Source organism: Trifolium pratense, linkage group LG6 (assembly GCF_020283565.1).
Source record: "Trifolium pratense cultivar HEN17-A07 linkage group LG6, ARS_RC_1.1, whole genome shotgun sequence".
Classification (NCBI taxonomy): Eukaryota; Viridiplantae; Streptophyta; class Magnoliopsida; order Fabales; family Fabaceae; genus Trifolium; species Trifolium pratense.
In genome coordinates this window covers 4,688,177-4,705,679 of record NC_060064.1, presented here as the reverse complement: position 1 = coordinate 4,705,679, position 17,503 = coordinate 4,688,177, and the positions used below count along the sequence as shown (strand labels likewise).

The 17,503-nt window shown below is 30.0% G+C and overlaps 1 protein-coding gene and 1 long non-coding RNA gene across 5 annotated transcripts; both read left to right on the top strand.

The window, feature by feature from the left end:
* The first annotated feature begins 1,535 nt into the window (after positions 1-1,535).
* On the top strand, positions 1,536-4,998 carry LOC123888905 (protein TRANSPORT INHIBITOR RESPONSE 1). Its single transcript, XM_045938067.1, has 3 exons — positions 1,536-2,220; positions 3,232-3,727; positions 3,849-4,998. The coding sequence occupies exons 1-3, from the start codon at positions 1,766-1,768 to the stop codon at positions 4,683-4,685; spliced, it is 1,788 nt and encodes a 595-aa protein (XP_045794023.1). The 5' UTR covers positions 1,536-1,765; the 3' UTR covers positions 4,686-4,998.
* Positions 4,999-7,057: 2,059 nt separating this feature from the next.
* Positions 7,058-10,122, top strand: LOC123890158. Of its 4 annotated transcripts, XR_006802730.1 has the most exons (9): positions 7,061-7,224; positions 7,316-7,459; positions 7,736-7,787; positions 8,209-8,415; positions 8,744-8,825; positions 8,977-9,066; positions 9,614-9,655; positions 9,799-9,836; positions 10,078-10,122. It is a non-coding gene; the product is annotated as an uncharacterized LOC123890158 (long non-coding RNA). The 4 variants fall into 4 exon arrangements; XR_006802732.1 differs by lacking the exon at positions 10,078-10,122 and having other exon boundaries at positions 7,058-7,224; positions 7,740-7,787; positions 9,799-10,035; XR_006802731.1 differs by lacking the exon at positions 10,078-10,122 and having other exon boundaries at positions 7,060-7,224; positions 7,331-7,459; positions 9,799-10,035.
* The last annotated feature ends 7,381 nt before the right edge of the window (positions 10,123-17,503 follow it).

Here is a 17,503-nt window from a genome sequence, read left to right as displayed (position 1 = left end):
CACCACACATGGCCATTCCATCTTCTCTTTTAATTTAAGACTGGCCACACGTGGTTCCGACAGTATCCTATGATCCAGCCGTGAATGAATCATGAGATTCCTTTTCACAATCTACAGTACTTTGAAAGTGGATTACACAAGATAGCATTTTCTCGCATTCACATTGAAAATGGTCGTTCCATTTTGATAGGATGATGATCTAAAAATAGAAAATGTAATTTTTGTTTTTCTTTTTAAATATTTTATTTTATAATTTTGGAAAAGTAGTGATAACCGGTAATGGAGTCAGAAAATTTATATAATCTGATCAAAATCTTAATTTTGAATAAAAAATCTCACTTTTGCATTGAAGAACATCTATTTTGAACAAAATGTCTCAGTTTACCAAAACTAACCCCTAAAATTCCAAATTTATCATAAACTAACGTCTAAAATACCAAATTGTTTGAAAAATACTGGGCAAGTGCCCAGACTTGTTGGGCGGAGGAGTCGCCCTTGGTGCTAACTTATGTCATAAAGACAATTGACAAGTATAATATTACGAAAAAGAAGTCAACGAATCACTCACGATACAAAATGACATGTGTTTAGTGGATGTTTTCTTACATATATGCACACCACCATGTTTTCTCTCAAAGAGCACAATTTGATTGGTTAATTTTCTTTTCGCTATGCTTTCGTGAAATTTTCATTCGCTTAAAATAACATTACTGTAATGGAAATTCCCACAATTAAGTGTTTATTAATGAAATAAAAGTATTATTTCATAGTGTTTTGAAATAATATTTTATTTATTCTATATAAGAACTGAAGTTCGAACTCTAATATTTTCTCTTATACATTTAGAATTTTTTTTAGCTATTAAACTATTTAAAAATAATAATTTAAATTTTGAATTTATGTTTGCTATTTATTACCCTCTATGTTATTCATTTTGCAGAGGTATTACACAAATAGAAAAGTAGTGGAACTCACTAGAAAAGTAGTGGAACCCACTAATAGAGTTCACTTATAAAAAGAAACATGGAGTAATATAATTTTAGGAATATAATTTGACATTAGTTAAGGAATCAAATATGGTAGAATGATTTTAAAATTTATTTAATTGGCCTTTTAGAAATATAAAAAACACTATTTTAAATACTAAAATTATTTGTTTTGGTATTTTAACAAGTAGTTGGAGATACTAATTAGCATGACCATAATTTATTTTTATTTTTATTTATGTTTATCTCTTTTAAATGAAAAACAAATAAAAAGCAACATGGAAAAAATCCAAACTCATGTGACATCCACTTCCACTTACTCAATAAAATAAGGGTATTGCTAACGAGTGCTCTCGGACACTCTTTAAGCATTTCATTAAAAGAAATTTTTTATTCAAAAAATTAAACACTCTAATTTCCAATGCGTTGATTTTACTTATTTTTATAAAAATTCTATAAAAAACTTGCTATTTAAGAGCTTAAAGAGTGTCCGGGACACTATTTAGCATTTCCCATAAAATAATACTCCTAGTCCTATCTCACCATCAATCAATGATCATTTCATCACTTATTTAACCATAATTAATTTCTAACCTTACTCAAATCAACACAAACAACTCCCTGCTATCCTCTCTGTCAATCTCTTTCCCGCACACAAACACGTTAAGCTCATTATTGGGGTCTCAGATCTAAACCACACTCGTTAATTACTCACACAACACAACCTTCATTTCCCATTCAACTAAACTACTCCGTTTCTTCACACACACACACAAAAAATGGATCACTCATTCCCTCAGAAAGTTCTAGAACACCTATTTTCATTCATTGATTCCAACAAAGACCGAAACGCAATCTCTCTAGTATCCAAATCATGGTACGAGATCGAACGGCGAAGCAGGAAGAAAATCTTCATCGGAAACTGCTACGCCGTTAGTCCTACAACAGTGATCAAACGATTCCCGGAGTTAAGATCCATTACGTTGAAAGGGAAGCCACACTTCGCCGACTTCAATTTAGTACCCGACGGTTGGGGCGGTTACGTCTATACTTGGATTGAAGCCATGGCTGTTAGCGTTCCTTTGCTTGAAGAGATTCGATTGAAGAGGATGGTTGTAACAGATGAGAGCTTGGAGCTTATAGCTAAATCGTTCAAGAATTTCAAAGTGTTGGTTTTTATTTCGTGTGATGGTTTTTCTACTGATGGACTTGAAGCCATTGCTTCCAATTGCAGGTTTAGTTTTTTTCACTTTTTTGTTATTCTCTGTTTGGTTAGTTATGTTTGCATTAAATTGAGTTGGAGAATTTGGATCTTTACTTTTGAGTGTTTTTTGCTTTTGCGTTCTACGGTTTTAACTAACTTTTAAAGTGAACTCTATTTATGATCATTGACTCATGTATGTATTTTGGATTTTATCATATAAGAATTCATTAAAAAAAATACAAAAAAATTTCGCTAGACAATGAAAAATGAAATTGAACCCACTGTAGTCAACTTTTCCACACAGTCATGCATTCAGTATACAGTGTCCATCCGATCTTAATCAAACAATCCAGAAAATATAGATTTTACATTTTACTCAATAATCCAAAAATACTGAGCTTAAATTTTCACGGATCTGGATTCACTGCTGTAAAGGTTACATGCAGTTTCACACGGTAACAGATCTCATCCACTGGAGATCAGATGGTTCAGATTGTAACTCGGTTTTACATAGGAAAGCAACCTCGGCCATTTATTTCATTTGTCTAGCGAAATTTTGTATTTTTTTTCCCCCAAATTTATGACCACAATTTTTATTTTTTTTGCTTTCGCTACCAGTTTAATCTGGTTCGGGGATAGTTCTGGCATCAAATGGTTCCAACCCCCTTCCGATCGCAATTGTGGGGATCGAACCGTGGTCCTCCAGCGCCAATCACTACTGAACCAACTAACGATTGGTCTGACCACAATTTTAAAGGTTCTATGTTTGTCTCGATGTAGCAATCGGCATAATTCAAACTCGCGGTCTTTTTGGCCTATTCACAAATTTTAGAGGTATTAATGTCCGACCGCTACAATTTCAGCGGCGAATTGGCGATTTACTCAATTAATATTGGGTCATTGACAGTGTTATTAATGAGGTTAAACTTTTTGGTTCAGTGTGATTCGATTTAATACATTGTTTATTTCTTAATAATCATAGGGTATGCTGGTTTTTCTGAAGTATCATTGATAAATGCATTGTCTTCCAATGAATTGTAGGAATTTGAAGGAGTTGAACTTGCAGGAGAGTGAAGTGGAGGACCTTAGTGGGGATTGGCTATGCTATTTCCCTGATTCCTACACATCATTAGTTTCACTTAATATCTCTTGCTTGAACAATGAGGTGAATTTGTCTGCACTAGAGGCCCTGCTTGGTAGGTGTCCCAACCTCCAGACTCTCTGTCTCAATCATGCTGTGCCCCTTGATAAACTTCCCAGCTTACTTAGCCAATGTCCTCAGCTGGTTGAGTTAGGCACAGGAGTCTACTCAACCGAGGAGATGCATCCAGACGTCTTGTCAAGCCTAATAACAGCATTTTCTGGGTGCAAGCAATTGAAGAGCTTGTCTGGCTTTTGGAATGTCCTGCCATCCTACCTTCCGGCATTATACCCGATATGCTCTAGGCTAACATCACTAAACCTGAGTTATGCTATCATTCAAAGCTCTGATATTGTCAAACTTATCGGTCAATGCCCCAATTTGTTGCGGTTATGGGTATGTATGATTTTTATGATATCTACATGTGTTGCCTGTTCCATATTTATGTTTGCATCTCAGGTTTGCTTCCCTTTGTCATGCTGTAAATTCTTATGCTGATTAACGGTCGTTGCTATAGGTGCTTGATTACATAGAAGATGTTGGTCTTGAAGCTGTTGCTGCTTCATGCAAGGATCTACAAGAGTTGAGGGTGTTTCCATCTGACCCATCTTGCTTAGAACTAAATAATGCATTGACAGAAAGGGGTCTCGTCTCTGTATCTAAAGGCTGCCCAAAGCTCCAGTCAGTTCTATACTTTTGTCGACAAATGTCGAATGCTGCTCTTAGTGCTATTGCACAGATTAGGCCTAATTTGACCCGTTTTCGCCTATGTATTCTTGAGCCTCATACTCCTGACTATCTTACCCTTCAACCACTGGATTCTGGTTTTGGAGCTATTGTTGAGCATTGCAAGGACCTTCAGCGCCTTTCCCTTTCTGGTCTTCTTACAGATCGTGTTTTTGAGTATATTGGAACTCATGCGAAGAAGCTGGAAATGCTATCTGTTGCTTTTGCTGGAGATAGCGATTTGGGTCTCCATTATGTGCTGTCTGGGTGTGAGAATCTTAGGAAGCTAGAGATTAGGGACTGCCCCTTTGGTGACGAGGCCCTTTTGGCCAATGCTGCAAAACTAGAGACAATGCGGTCCCTTTGGATGTCCTCTTGCTCAGTGAGTTATGGAGCGTGTAAGTTACTTGGTCAGAAAATGCCCAAACTTAACGTTGAAGTCATTGATGAAAGTGGGCCTCCAGATTCAAGACCTGATAGTTGTCCTGTTGAGAAGCTTTATATATACAGGAGTATTGCCGGGCCAAGATTGGACATGCCTGGTTTTGTCTGGACAATGGGGGATGATTCTTCACGAAAGCTCGAGCTTGACGTGGCAGGAGTAGAAGCTCAGTTTAGAAATCTCTGAATGAATATTATGCTGCCTTGGCTTATGTAGTTACTGTAATGTTGTGTGATTGAGCTATAGATACATGGTTGGTTGTACACGGTTTTACACTTTGGCCGAGCCACGGGATGTCCATTACTTATCAATAGAGACTGAAACTATGTTGTTGTATTTGCATTAGGCACAATTGTTATATTACTCATCATACTATAATGTTTGCAGACTTCAACAATATTTCTATTCATGTTAGCTTTGTATTATGTTTTAAGATATTGGGCACACTCATTTATGATTGTTAGCCTTCCCGATGAATAATATTCACATTCTATTGCAACATTGATGTATTTATGTGATTGTATCTTGCTTTCTGTTCTATTTGAAAATGAACAGTTGATAATACTATACAATTGGAGAGAAACTGGCAGCAACACTTATTTTACAGTAGCTGTTGAAAATTGATTTTATTTCTGCTGATGACTCTTGGGGATTCTAGAAGGCAATCCAGTGTAACAAATCAATTTTGCAGATTAACTTCAACACAATCCAAATTTTGAAGAGTTAGCTTAGTAATGTCTTTGCTTATACAAAAGAAAAGTATATGGTTCTCTTCGCCAAAATCATTGTTCAGTCATTACTTCGGTGAATTGTTAGATTTTGTCGATGATACATTCAACTTTGATTTTTAGTCATTAACCCGTCACTGGTTCAATTCTCCGCTTGTGAAACATCTTACTTAGTGTGTGTTTGGTTTGACGGTGAAGAGAATTAAATTTACTCCACATGTGCTCTTTGAGAAAAAAATAAATATATTAGGTAAATGTGATATCTCAATTAAGTTTTCCTACCAAAAAGAGAAGAATCACACCAAAATTTCATAACATTTTTTATTGTCAAAAAATTCTAATATTATTATCTTGATTAGTTTTAAATTTCACGTATTCATTTTTTAGAACTTAGACCAGCAAAGCAATAGCAACATCAAAAACATTAGACAATTAGTCATGGTCTCCAAATAGAGAAGAAAAATAAATTCTATCAAAATAAAAATAGAAGAAAACAACAAGGACTGGACAGTACAGGACAGAACAAGATAATACAAGACAGGACAAACTTGTACTGGAAAGATATAGGACGATAATATTTTTATATTCGAAAATAAAATGGATATTTTCGTATTTTTTATATTTGTACTGTGGACAAAAAGTTGTCCCGTGGTTTAGTGAGGGATAAAAAATCTTGTTTTTGTCCTGTCCTTTGCTATCTAATTTGTCCAGTCCCATAACAAATTTCAAATCAAACATAGTACAACAAAAGTTGTCCCGTCCAGTCCCCTGTTTTTAAGCAAATCAAACATCGACAAAGATAGGTAGCAACTATTTTGTCATTTTTTTTTTTAAATGCACTATTTTTTGTGCGATAATCCTCTCAGAGGAACTTTGGTAATTTAGAGATTGATTAGATTTTTTTTTTGGCATTATAGAGTTTGATTAGATTTAAGTAAAGTCCAACTTGTTCTATTTAAAAAATTTCGCCAGAATTTATTAATCACTTGAACTCGATTAATTTATTTATATTACAGTTTTTTAATATACTCTGCATCTTCTATTGAAGAGAGTATTCAGTATAATTTTAAGATGAATTTAAAACAATTTTTTTTACGTAAAGGCATATTTTTTTTTTATGAGAGTAAAGGCATCTGTTTGTAACTATAAGAGATAAAGAATAATTGGCTAAAATAATTTTATGTATTTTTTTGAGTTATCATGATATTGGTACGAAGTTTTCACCGTCGTTAGCCATGATTAATCTCTGTCGGAAAATCCGTGGGGTACACAAGATGAGTTCTCCCCTCACATCCGAATTGTTTCCATACGCTTAAGTCAGGAACTGAATCCCTGACCACATGCTTAAGGAATCGAATCCCCGACCACATGCTTAAAGGGATCATATCCGAATTTTTTACATACGAATAAGCAAGTAACCGAATTTTTTTGGACCAATTCATTATTGGTGTATTTGAATGTTTGTTATAGATAGATTTTTAAAGAGTCGGAATCTAAAAATAATAATCTACTAGTAATAATCTAAGAAAGAAAGATGATCATTAAAACCCCTTTTTGCCCTTTAAACATTATTTTTTTCGTTTTTTTTTGCTCCTTGATTGAAGGTTAAACTTGGAATATTTGGCATAAAGTTCCCTCAATCATCCTAAGACCACTTTTTAGTACTATGATTTATTTGTCCTTCACTAATTCTCCTTACTTTACTTAAAAAAACGCCAAAGACAGGGGCAATAATGTCAAATTCTATCCAAATTTTGGGGGCAAAACACTTTAATTTGAATTTTAAATTTTGGATATCTCAAATGACAAATCTCTCTTTTTCTCTGTCTTTGGTCTGTACCCTGTACACATTTCTCTCTTTCTTCTCACTTCTCATTCTCCATCTCTTCTTCTTCTCTCTCTTACGCCTTTCCATATTCAAAATATTCAAATGACACAGAGAAAGCCAAGAACAGCGACGGGAGACGGTAGAAAGAAGAAGATCCATCTGAGAACCGGTTAGTAATTTCCTTATAATCATATCTATCTCTATCTCTCTGCTGTGAAATTTATGGTTTATTCTTCTTTATTTTCTAAATCTCACCGTAGAAGAAGAATGCACAGGAGGAGGAAGAAGAAGAACTACACGGGTTAGTGATGAGTGGATCTTTTCTCTAAAATCATCTCTATGAAATCTGGACCATATGACAATTGGAGTTTCTTCTTTGTTTTCACATTCTTCATCTATTCACGGTAAAATATTCTTAATACTATCATATATTTTTTCTTTAGTTTATTACTTTTATTTTTTTGCTTTGTTTCTTTGTTGAGTTGAATTTATGCCTCTTTTAATTTTATGTTGTTCTATTTCAGTTTTACATACGCACATTATGTGTTTGATAAATTGTTGTAGTGGATTCTCATAAATGTTATGTTGTTTTATTTCGATTTTATATATGCACACCATGTGTTTGATAAATTGTTGTTGTGGATTCTCATAAATGTTATGTTTTTTTCTATTGATTGAAGCTAGCCGAAATGGAGGCCAAAGATCAAAGCTTCATCTACATCTTCATTTTTGGTATGAGTAGTCTTTCATTTTGTTTAAAATCTGAGTTGGATTTTAGATTTGAAGATTAGACCTTTGTTTTTAAAAGATGGACATATAATGAACCCCCTTTTTCATGTTTATATTTTTTTCAAAGTAAAAGTTAACTTTTTGTAAGTATATGAGCATCTGCATTTGCAAGTTTAACCCAACAACTAACCTCTTTTCATGTATATTTTTCATTGTAGTTAAGGACCTATTTCATGAAAATGTCATGTTTACATTTTTTTTCAATGTTAAAAGTTTACTTTGTAATTATTATAAGTCTTTCGGCAGTTGGATATGCAAGTTTAGCTTTAAAACAACAAAAATTTGAATCTGCACAATGGGTCTTTGAAGGTTATTTTTGGGTTTTAACATAACATATTGTACACTGGCCAATTGTGAATAACAGGAGACTTCTACTTCTACGATGATGGGACTATTGCATTGGTCTAAGAAAACAAAGAGATAATTACGCAGTTACACTCCAACTCTAACTTGTGAATAGCAGTAGACTTCTACTTCTATGACGATGAGACTATTGCATTGGTTTAAGAAACAAAGAGATACTTACACTCCAACTCTAAATCCCACAAAATCTGCCGAAAGTCTTGGTCTGGTAACTATCCCTCCCTTCCATTCTTTCTTATTACCTTTTTCAAAGTCATTTTGTAAGATTCAATTATTTATTTATTTTTGTCTGCGTTAAGCTTGAGGAAATGGAGGCCAAAGATCCTCTTTATTGTAAAATTTTCTACTACAAAATCCTCTTATTTGTTTCTTTGTTTGTGTTGGAATTTTTGTTGTTCTGTTTCAGTTTTATGTATACACACAATGTGTTTGATGAAATGTTGTTGGATATTCTTTGTGAAAAATTTTCATCTCTTCTTCTTTTTAATCCTGTCTTTGACTCATATTGCTTCCATTTTAACTTATCTTCCTTCCAGATTAATGTGAAAAGGGAAGGGAACAAGTTTCTGCCGATGAAAAGTTTCTCATGAAGGCCAAAGATTGAAGCTAGCCGAAATGGTGAGTTGTTATTCAAAGAACAAGTTTTTGCATATTTATTGTACCATTGATGCTTATTTACTAAACCAGTCTTGCAAAATCTTTCTATTTTTTCATCTTTTATCGATTTTGCGTATCGTACATTAACGCAGGTTTTCATTTTTTGAAACAGTTGCAAAGTAGCTCTAAGCTGGAGTTGAAAGATCAAAAGGTGTCTCGATTATTTGAAACAGTTGCAAAACCTAAACATATGTGACAAAAGGTAAAATATGATTATCTTTCTCAGATCCAACTATGATACATACAAGTTCTTGGTAGCTCTTCCTTTATTATTTTTCTTATCTGCATCTTTAACCCAAATGTTACCTTTTAATGCTTAGTTATGTCCTTATATTGATTATAAGTATGGACACTGATATGGACACCGGATTAAAATCAATGTTTTCACGCTTACAATCTTTCATCGCCGTCGTTTACGGTAAAAAAGTGTGATTTTAAATCTTTTTGTAAGTTTTACGACGATTAAAATCTGTGTTTTCTAGCTTTAACGCTTAAAATCTACGTTTTCACGCTTACAATCTTTCATTGCCGTTGTTTACGGTTAAAAGGTCTGATTTTTCATCTTTTGGTATGTTTATGAGAGCAGATAACTAGCAAAAGATAAGATACATCTCGCGATAACTTTGTTTCAAGTTTCAATTTTTGTTTTAATACCTCAAATTATAACTTATCTATGCTTGCTTTGACATTGTTATCGCTAATCTATATGTTCTTATCTTACTTTTTATCATCTATGTTTTTCTGTACAGTGACAAGCAAGGATAAGTTGAATTGGTTTGGTCGTACTTGAGGTATATATATATATATTACAAATGATCTACTTTTTGTTTCTCTTAAAGAATCATGAAATGAAATTTTATGCTCTCTTTGACATTGTTATCTCCAACATGTATGTTGTTATCTTACTTTTTGTCTACTATGCTTTTCCGTATAGTGACAAGCAAGGAAAAATTTAATTGGCTTGGTTTTGAGGTATACTACGTTTCTCAACACTGTTTCATGAAATGAATTTTTTTAACTTAATAGGATAAACATAATGCAAGGTGTTAATATGTAATGTAAATAGAGAAAAATCTTAGTTTAGTTGATTTTGATTGTCAGCTACTTACTTCTTTCCATTTTTTTTTTACTACAATGAATTTGTATGAAATTTGGATTTATCCCTCTTTTATGTTTATGTCTGTCTTATGTTTGATTATAATTCTCTTTTTAGCTCATTACATATGCTTGATTAAAGTACCATGATGTAAATAGTTCATATCGCTGGTCATTTTTTATAAATCACTATTATACGTACATGGGCCTATGACCTAGCATAGATTCAGGACAAGATATTTTTATAAGTCTGTTTAGTTAAATATGTCAGACTACAGGCTATTAAAAAAGACATTTAGCCTACTAGGTAGACCTATTTAAGTTAATATGAATAATATTTTTACTAATATAATTATTTATATATATATATTAAAATTTGTATTTTGATTAAATTATAAATTTATTAACTTTTTCAGTAGTTTAAGTTTATTAATCTACATAAGTTTTTCACATGTATAAATGTATTATTATAAATTAAAATCGAAATATGATGTCATATATAGTAAAAATATGACTTATTTAAATAAGATACAAATTTGTCACATGATGTGAGTTGTTGCGGTTCAAGTCTCACTCTAAAATATTTTTGCAGTAGCTACTACTACTCTCTTCCGCAACAGGAAGAAACAAAACTGGTAACATCGCACTCCTTCTTGATTAAAAAAAACACACTGCACTCCTTCTCCTTCATGCTTAACGATAAAGAAATTAACAATTTTAACTATTAAAAAATTTTAAAATATTTATCATACACAGAAAATTTGTTCTTGATAAAACAATTTTAAAAAAAATTAATATACACATAACTTAATAATATAAAAAGAAAGAATTATTTTATAATAGGCTAAAGGGGTTACTAATGCACGGGTTTGATTAAAATATATAATTAAAATATTTTAAAAAATAAAAAATAATAATTGGGATAACTATAATCACATATAGTTAAATAATAGATATTATTTTAAAATATGATTATATTTAATATTAGTATATGAGTAAAAAAAAAGTTGTTTAGAAATATTAGATTTTTTATTAATTTATATCGTAGTTTGTTTACATTTTAATGTAATAGATCTCTTATAATATTTCATAAGTTTGAAAGGATGTATCATTTTTTATTTTATTAGTGTAATAATATAAAATTTTAGTTTTCTTTATATGAGTTGCAATTTTATAGTCAAATGTCACTTTGTTTTTTATTTTTGATGTATCCCTTATTTTATTATTTTCAATAAGAGTTGGAGGCATACCTAATTATACTTGTAGACAATATTGCTCATGAGAAATGTTAAAAAAAGTTTTGATTATAGAATATGATTCATATATGGTGGCTTTGACTATTTGTTCCACGTGTTCTCATTTTTTGAAAATTATGTATCAAATAGCATATTTTGCTTACTATGTTTTTTGCAATTTAAGGTTTCAAATAGCTTATCTACTTACTCATCTCTCGTTTTCTTGGAGTTTATTCTTACATATTCACTTGGTGAAATTTTATTCCAACTTTATTAGTCCCAATTTTTTAGTCTATTGTTTGGTTCACTTTTTTTTTTGCTTGGTCCTTTTGTTTTTGGTTTGTTTTTCTTTTTCTTGATGAGGTTTGTGTTTCTTCAAAATTATTGTTAGTTTTTGTCCCTCTTATTTAATATTTTCTTGAACATTTATTTTCTTATTATATTATATAAACTTGAATATTTGTTGTTGTCAATATATAAGTTTGGACGAAGATTTTATATATTTGAATTTAGGTTTAGTTATTTGGTTAAGGTAAAGAAAGTCTTATAGATAAATTTAAGATTTAACATGTGTCATCTTCTTATTTGCTTAAAAAAATGTCATCTTATTCTTATAAATATTCCACTTTTTTTTTTTGAAAACTTGGTATCCGGCGTTAGGACCGACTAATCCAAGGGGACCAATCCCACCGCCCACTTGCGGGGGCCCCATTTAAAGCCAGAGTTTTTTTTTGCTCTGTATGGACTTAGCCCACCGAAATTGGCACCAGTGGGAATCGAACCTGAGACCTTGAGAGGAGCATACTCCAAGGGCCCAAGCCAACACCACTCGACCAACCCCAAGTGGGTTAAATATTCCACTATTTTATTTTCAGCCGTAACGTAAACATTCTTTTAGAATATGTACTTAATTTATCCAAAAAGTTATATTATTATGTAAATTAAATTAATAATTTTTGAATTATTGGTGAATTTTAGTTGTGTGTAAATATGTTTAAATATATGTGTGATTATATTTTCTAAATATATGTAAATATATTTTAACATCTACGGTTTTAATAATTTCTAAAATTTATTTTGACAAATGAGCATCAACAATTTTTATTTAATAATTTTTGTCTTTTTTTAATTTAATTTAGAAAGTTTTTAGTACAATTCTAAGTGGGAGGAAAAAGTATTTAGCACAATTTCTAAACTAACATGTTTTTAGCACAATTCTTTTCATCGATTCATTTTATGGTTGTAAGAATAAGATGGCATGCGTAGATTAAAATAGGACCGTCCATTAAAATTCATATATACTCATATTGAACCATCCAGATTTAGGCAAGTGTTATACGATAAATGCATGAAGATTATATATTTGGACAACCTCTAAGTCAAGTTGAATCAATATAATTGCTTGCATGTATTACAATTATAAGAACCGCATGACTTGAGTGTCAACTACAAAAAAAAAAAAAAAACTTATTTTAATTTCTACTTTGTTTTTGTTTCTATATTTCTCTTGATCGAGATCAAGTAGATCACCTACACATTGTAGACAATATAGTATTTAAAAATGAGACACATATTTATATTTCTAAATTATTTGGATTGTCCTCTTTTAATTGAATGCCTGCTTTATGCAATAAATGTGGTCATTGCAGTGTGATGATTGTGGAGCACATCCATTTGATCGAAAGTTTTCCTTCTATTTAAACCATGGATTTGGTATGTTTTGTAAAAAAAAATAAAATGTATGTCTCAACTACATTAGAAATAATTTGAATGTATATGACCTATGCAAAAGTTTAGAAGTTAAAGGTTATAATTTATTTTACGACATATCTATAAGCGAACTTTAAATTGCTAAAATGTCTCATATTTTCTTATTCTTTTTTGACCAATAATACATCGAAGAGGAGTTAAATATACTATTTTAATATCTATCATTTAACTATATGATATTATTATATTTATAACAATTATTATTTTTCATTTATAAAAATATTTTAATTATATATTTAATCGAACCCGTGCAACGCACGAGTTTACCCCTAGTACATATATAAAAACAGTAACCTTATTTTATATATACTTCATCCGATCCTATATATAAGAAAAAGTTTGTTTTTTAGATTCATTGTAAAATCAATGTATCTAGACAATATTATAGTCTAGATACATTAATTCTACAATGTATCTAAAAAGTCAATATTTTCTTATATATATAATATAAGCTTATTACGTTTCACAAACCTAAACCTAATAAAAAACACATTTTTGAATTATAAAAAAAAAATAATAATAATTTACTACTTTGTTTAAAAAAAAGTAAAATTGTTGTAACACCCCAACTAAATTGTCTAGAATATTTAGTCGAAATATTAATAATTGAATCTGAGTATATTAAAATTACATAATAAATTAATTGAATTACAAGATATCACATGAATAACGTGATAATCTGGTACAATATAGCGGAAGAGAATTAAATTCTAACTTAACAGATTAACATAAAAACAAAGAAGAAGACGATAGTCTTCTAATCCGATAATCCAAGCTCAACCTCGATCATCAGTTCCTGCCTAGTCCTTGCTCCGATTAACATAATTTTTAATTGAGTAACTAAATAATTTGATGAGATGATAGTTTGGAAATCTTTAAGTTGATTTTTATAGTTTAGAGACAAAATAGTTAAATAAAAAAAGTAAGAATCATTTAATTAATTTTAATAGTTTATGAACTAAATTTGTGAAAGAATGATAGAACTACCATGAAGAAATTATTATTATTAGGACGGACCTAACGATTAGGGGGCCAAACTCTTACAGACATTCACATCTTTCATTTGATTACTATAAAGATATTGGTCCAACACAATTGCTATGTAAACCAAATTGAAAATGATAAATGCCTAAATAAAATACAGTTACAATAATATTTTGAGAACAGAAAGTAAAATAAAATTACATACCAGATGCATGAAGATTATATATTTGGACAACCTCTAAGTCAAGTTGAATCAATATACTTCTTGCATGTATTACAATTATAAGAACCGCATGACTTGAGTGTCAACTACAAAAAAAAAAAACTTATTTTAATTTCTACTTTGTTTTTGTTTCTATATTTCTCTTGATCGAGATCAAGTAGATCACCTACACATTGTAGACAATATAATATTTAAAAATGAGACACATATTTATATTTCTAAATTATTTGGATTGTCCTCTTTTAATTGAATGCCTCCAACATCAATATACCCTCGATCTATATAAATTTTAAGGCACTTCAAAATCAATAAATAGAAGTCTCTTTTATCCTCTTCAACTTATTCACATGAAAAAAAATAATTATATTCCTATTAATCAACAATTTTTTATACAAATCTTCTACCTTATATAAAATAATAAATGAAAAAGAAAATAAGAAACAAATAAGCTAAAACATTAGACTAATAAAATAATAAATGAAAAATAAAAGTTGTCTAATTACAAACATTATATCAATAAAAAAAATGATGGTTTACAAACTCCCATTAGAGTTAAATACACATCCTTACATGAGGTGTCATTTCATAGGCTTTATAAGGAGCAAGGATGCAACGTAAGCAAAAATAGAAGTATGTTTTATCCTGTTCTCCTCCTTCACATGAAAAAATAGTCATATTCATATTAATCGATTCAGCTCAAAGTTTAATTAATCATCGAACAAAACATCGGTTGATATTTAAAAAAATATCCAACCAAAAAAAGAAATATAAAAAATTATTAGAGATGTTCTAAACTCAGAGTAGTAGAAAAATTCCAATTTACAAACATATTAATAGGCAACTATCACATATATGTATATCAATTTCTTAATCAATCACATGTAGACATACCTGATATTCTAAGAGGTTAGACACCATCACCTACCAAGGACAAAAACCAATATACTTATGATGTAACTATATATACGCACACGATAGCTTTTAAATCAATTCAAGAGACTATAATGTGTAACTTTAACATATGGAAGGTGAAGATGCATAACTTTTTCTCATGGAGATGTCAGACAAAGAAACCATAGAGTTTTTGCCATGAGATAGATAAATTAAAATTTTGTTAAAACATAGAAGCTATACTTCAATGTAAATTTACATATTCAATATGGTGGTGATAATTAGCTTTTGGGTTAACTTTATATAGAGCTTGTGTTTGATAATTAGCTAAATTTACATATTCAATATTAGTGTCTCCAAGAATTCTTTGTTTTCAATTGCATTAATAGGGAATTGTAACATACAATATATATTTTAATAATATATTGCAATGCAATTAATAAAACAATAACATGATGCATCGTTCCACCTTTCATTGCTTGCAATTTATTTTTGTCTCAATTCAACAACAATAAATTGTGTTAGTTTTTTTTTAATATATTATTATTGTTTATTATTTATTATTAGAGTAACTCTATTATATGAAATATGAAAAGGTTTTAATAGAGATTGTAAACTTTTTTTATAGAGTGCCACATCCAATTTCTTTTGAAAATCCATCCAATTTTTGATAATTCTAAAGGATATGTATAAATCGATATCGATAGTTGGTCCCTTTTAATTAAATTTTTCATTTGTCATTTAGGGACCAATTAACTATGAAATGAAGAGAATTCCAATAGTCTTAGACACTTTTTTTTTTCTTTCTTAGTATTGAAAGAATATATTTTGTGGTTATATTGGTCCCTTTTAATTAAATTTTTCATTTAGGAACCAATTAACTATGCAATGAAGAGAGACACACATTTTTTTTTATTAGTATTGAAAGAATTTCAATAGTCATGAATATTTTGTGGTTATATAAATCTTATATATTAGTTGGTCCCTTTTAATTTAATTTTTCATTTTAGTTAGTTGGTCCCTTGTGTAAGAAGTTATATAGTGATAATTTGATATATTGATAATTAAAATTAAAATGATTTAATTAAAGATAATTAAAATTAAAATGATTTAATTTAATTAAAAGAGATGATGAAAAAGTTTTTTAATAGAGATTGTAAACTTTTCTTATAGTATAAAGGTGATAAAAAAAATTTGGGGCCTAAATCCTTTACCAAAAAAATTATTTTTGAGGGTCTAAATCTAGGGCTTCAACACCCTCCACCTGTTCGAAAGTACAAAGATTAAGAAATACTATTCTTCTTTTTTTAGTTTGCATGATATTATAAGAATTTAACATTCAACATGTCATCTTATTCTTAAGACTATCTCACTATGTACTCACTCATAACTATAATATCTTATCTCCTAAATACTATTATGCTTAGAGAGTAATTTAAATAATAAAATAGATAAATATAATATAACATTTTATATTACTTATTAAGATTTCTTTGCCTTTTATTTGTCGGAATTATTTAGCTAGTGAACATCGGCCAATGCTAGGGTGGGAGACCATGACATGTCTCTCACCGGTGCACCATATGATATGTGGATTGGATTGAATGTGTACATGATATTATGGTGTACTGTCAGTATTATATTATTTATTAATTTTTTTGAAAAAAAAAGTTTTCAATTTTTCCGGATAAAATTTTTCTATTTTTTTTTGGAAAAAAAATTTCGGTTTTTTTTTTCGAAAAAAAAGTTCCAAATTTTTAAGGAAAAAAGTTTCGATTTTAGAAAAAAACAATTCCGGAGTCTTTGCTGAACAAAAAAGTTTTCGTTCTTTTTTCAAAAAAAAAAGTTTCGGATATTTTCCGAAAATAAAGTTTCCGATTTTTTTTCTGAAAAAGATCCAATATTTTATTCGGAAAAAAAGTTTCAAATATTTTCTATTTTTTTACTCTTTTTTGTATCGACAATAATTTTTAGGTGAACATTTCGAAACTATTTTTCCCAAAAAATCGGAAACTTTTTTTGGGAAAAATCTGAACTTTTTCCATAAAAAAACAAAAACTTTTTTTTTTTGAAAAATATCCGAAACTTTTTTCCCGAAAAAAGAACGGAAAATTTTTTTCCCATAAAAACTCTGGAATTGCTTTTATGTGAAATCGAAATTTTTTCCCCCAAAAATCAGGAACTTTTTTTCCAAAAGAAAAAATCGAAAATTTTGTGCCCGAAAAAAAGATAGAAAACTTTTTTCCAGAAAAATTTAAAACTTTTTTTTTTCAAAAAAATATAAATAATATAATACTGACAGTACACCATAATATCATGTACACATTCAATCCAATCCACATATCATATGGTGCACCGGTGAGAGACATGTCATGGTCTCCCACCCTAGCATTGGCCGTGAACATCACACATACCAAAAGCAACACATGTTCTTTCAGTTT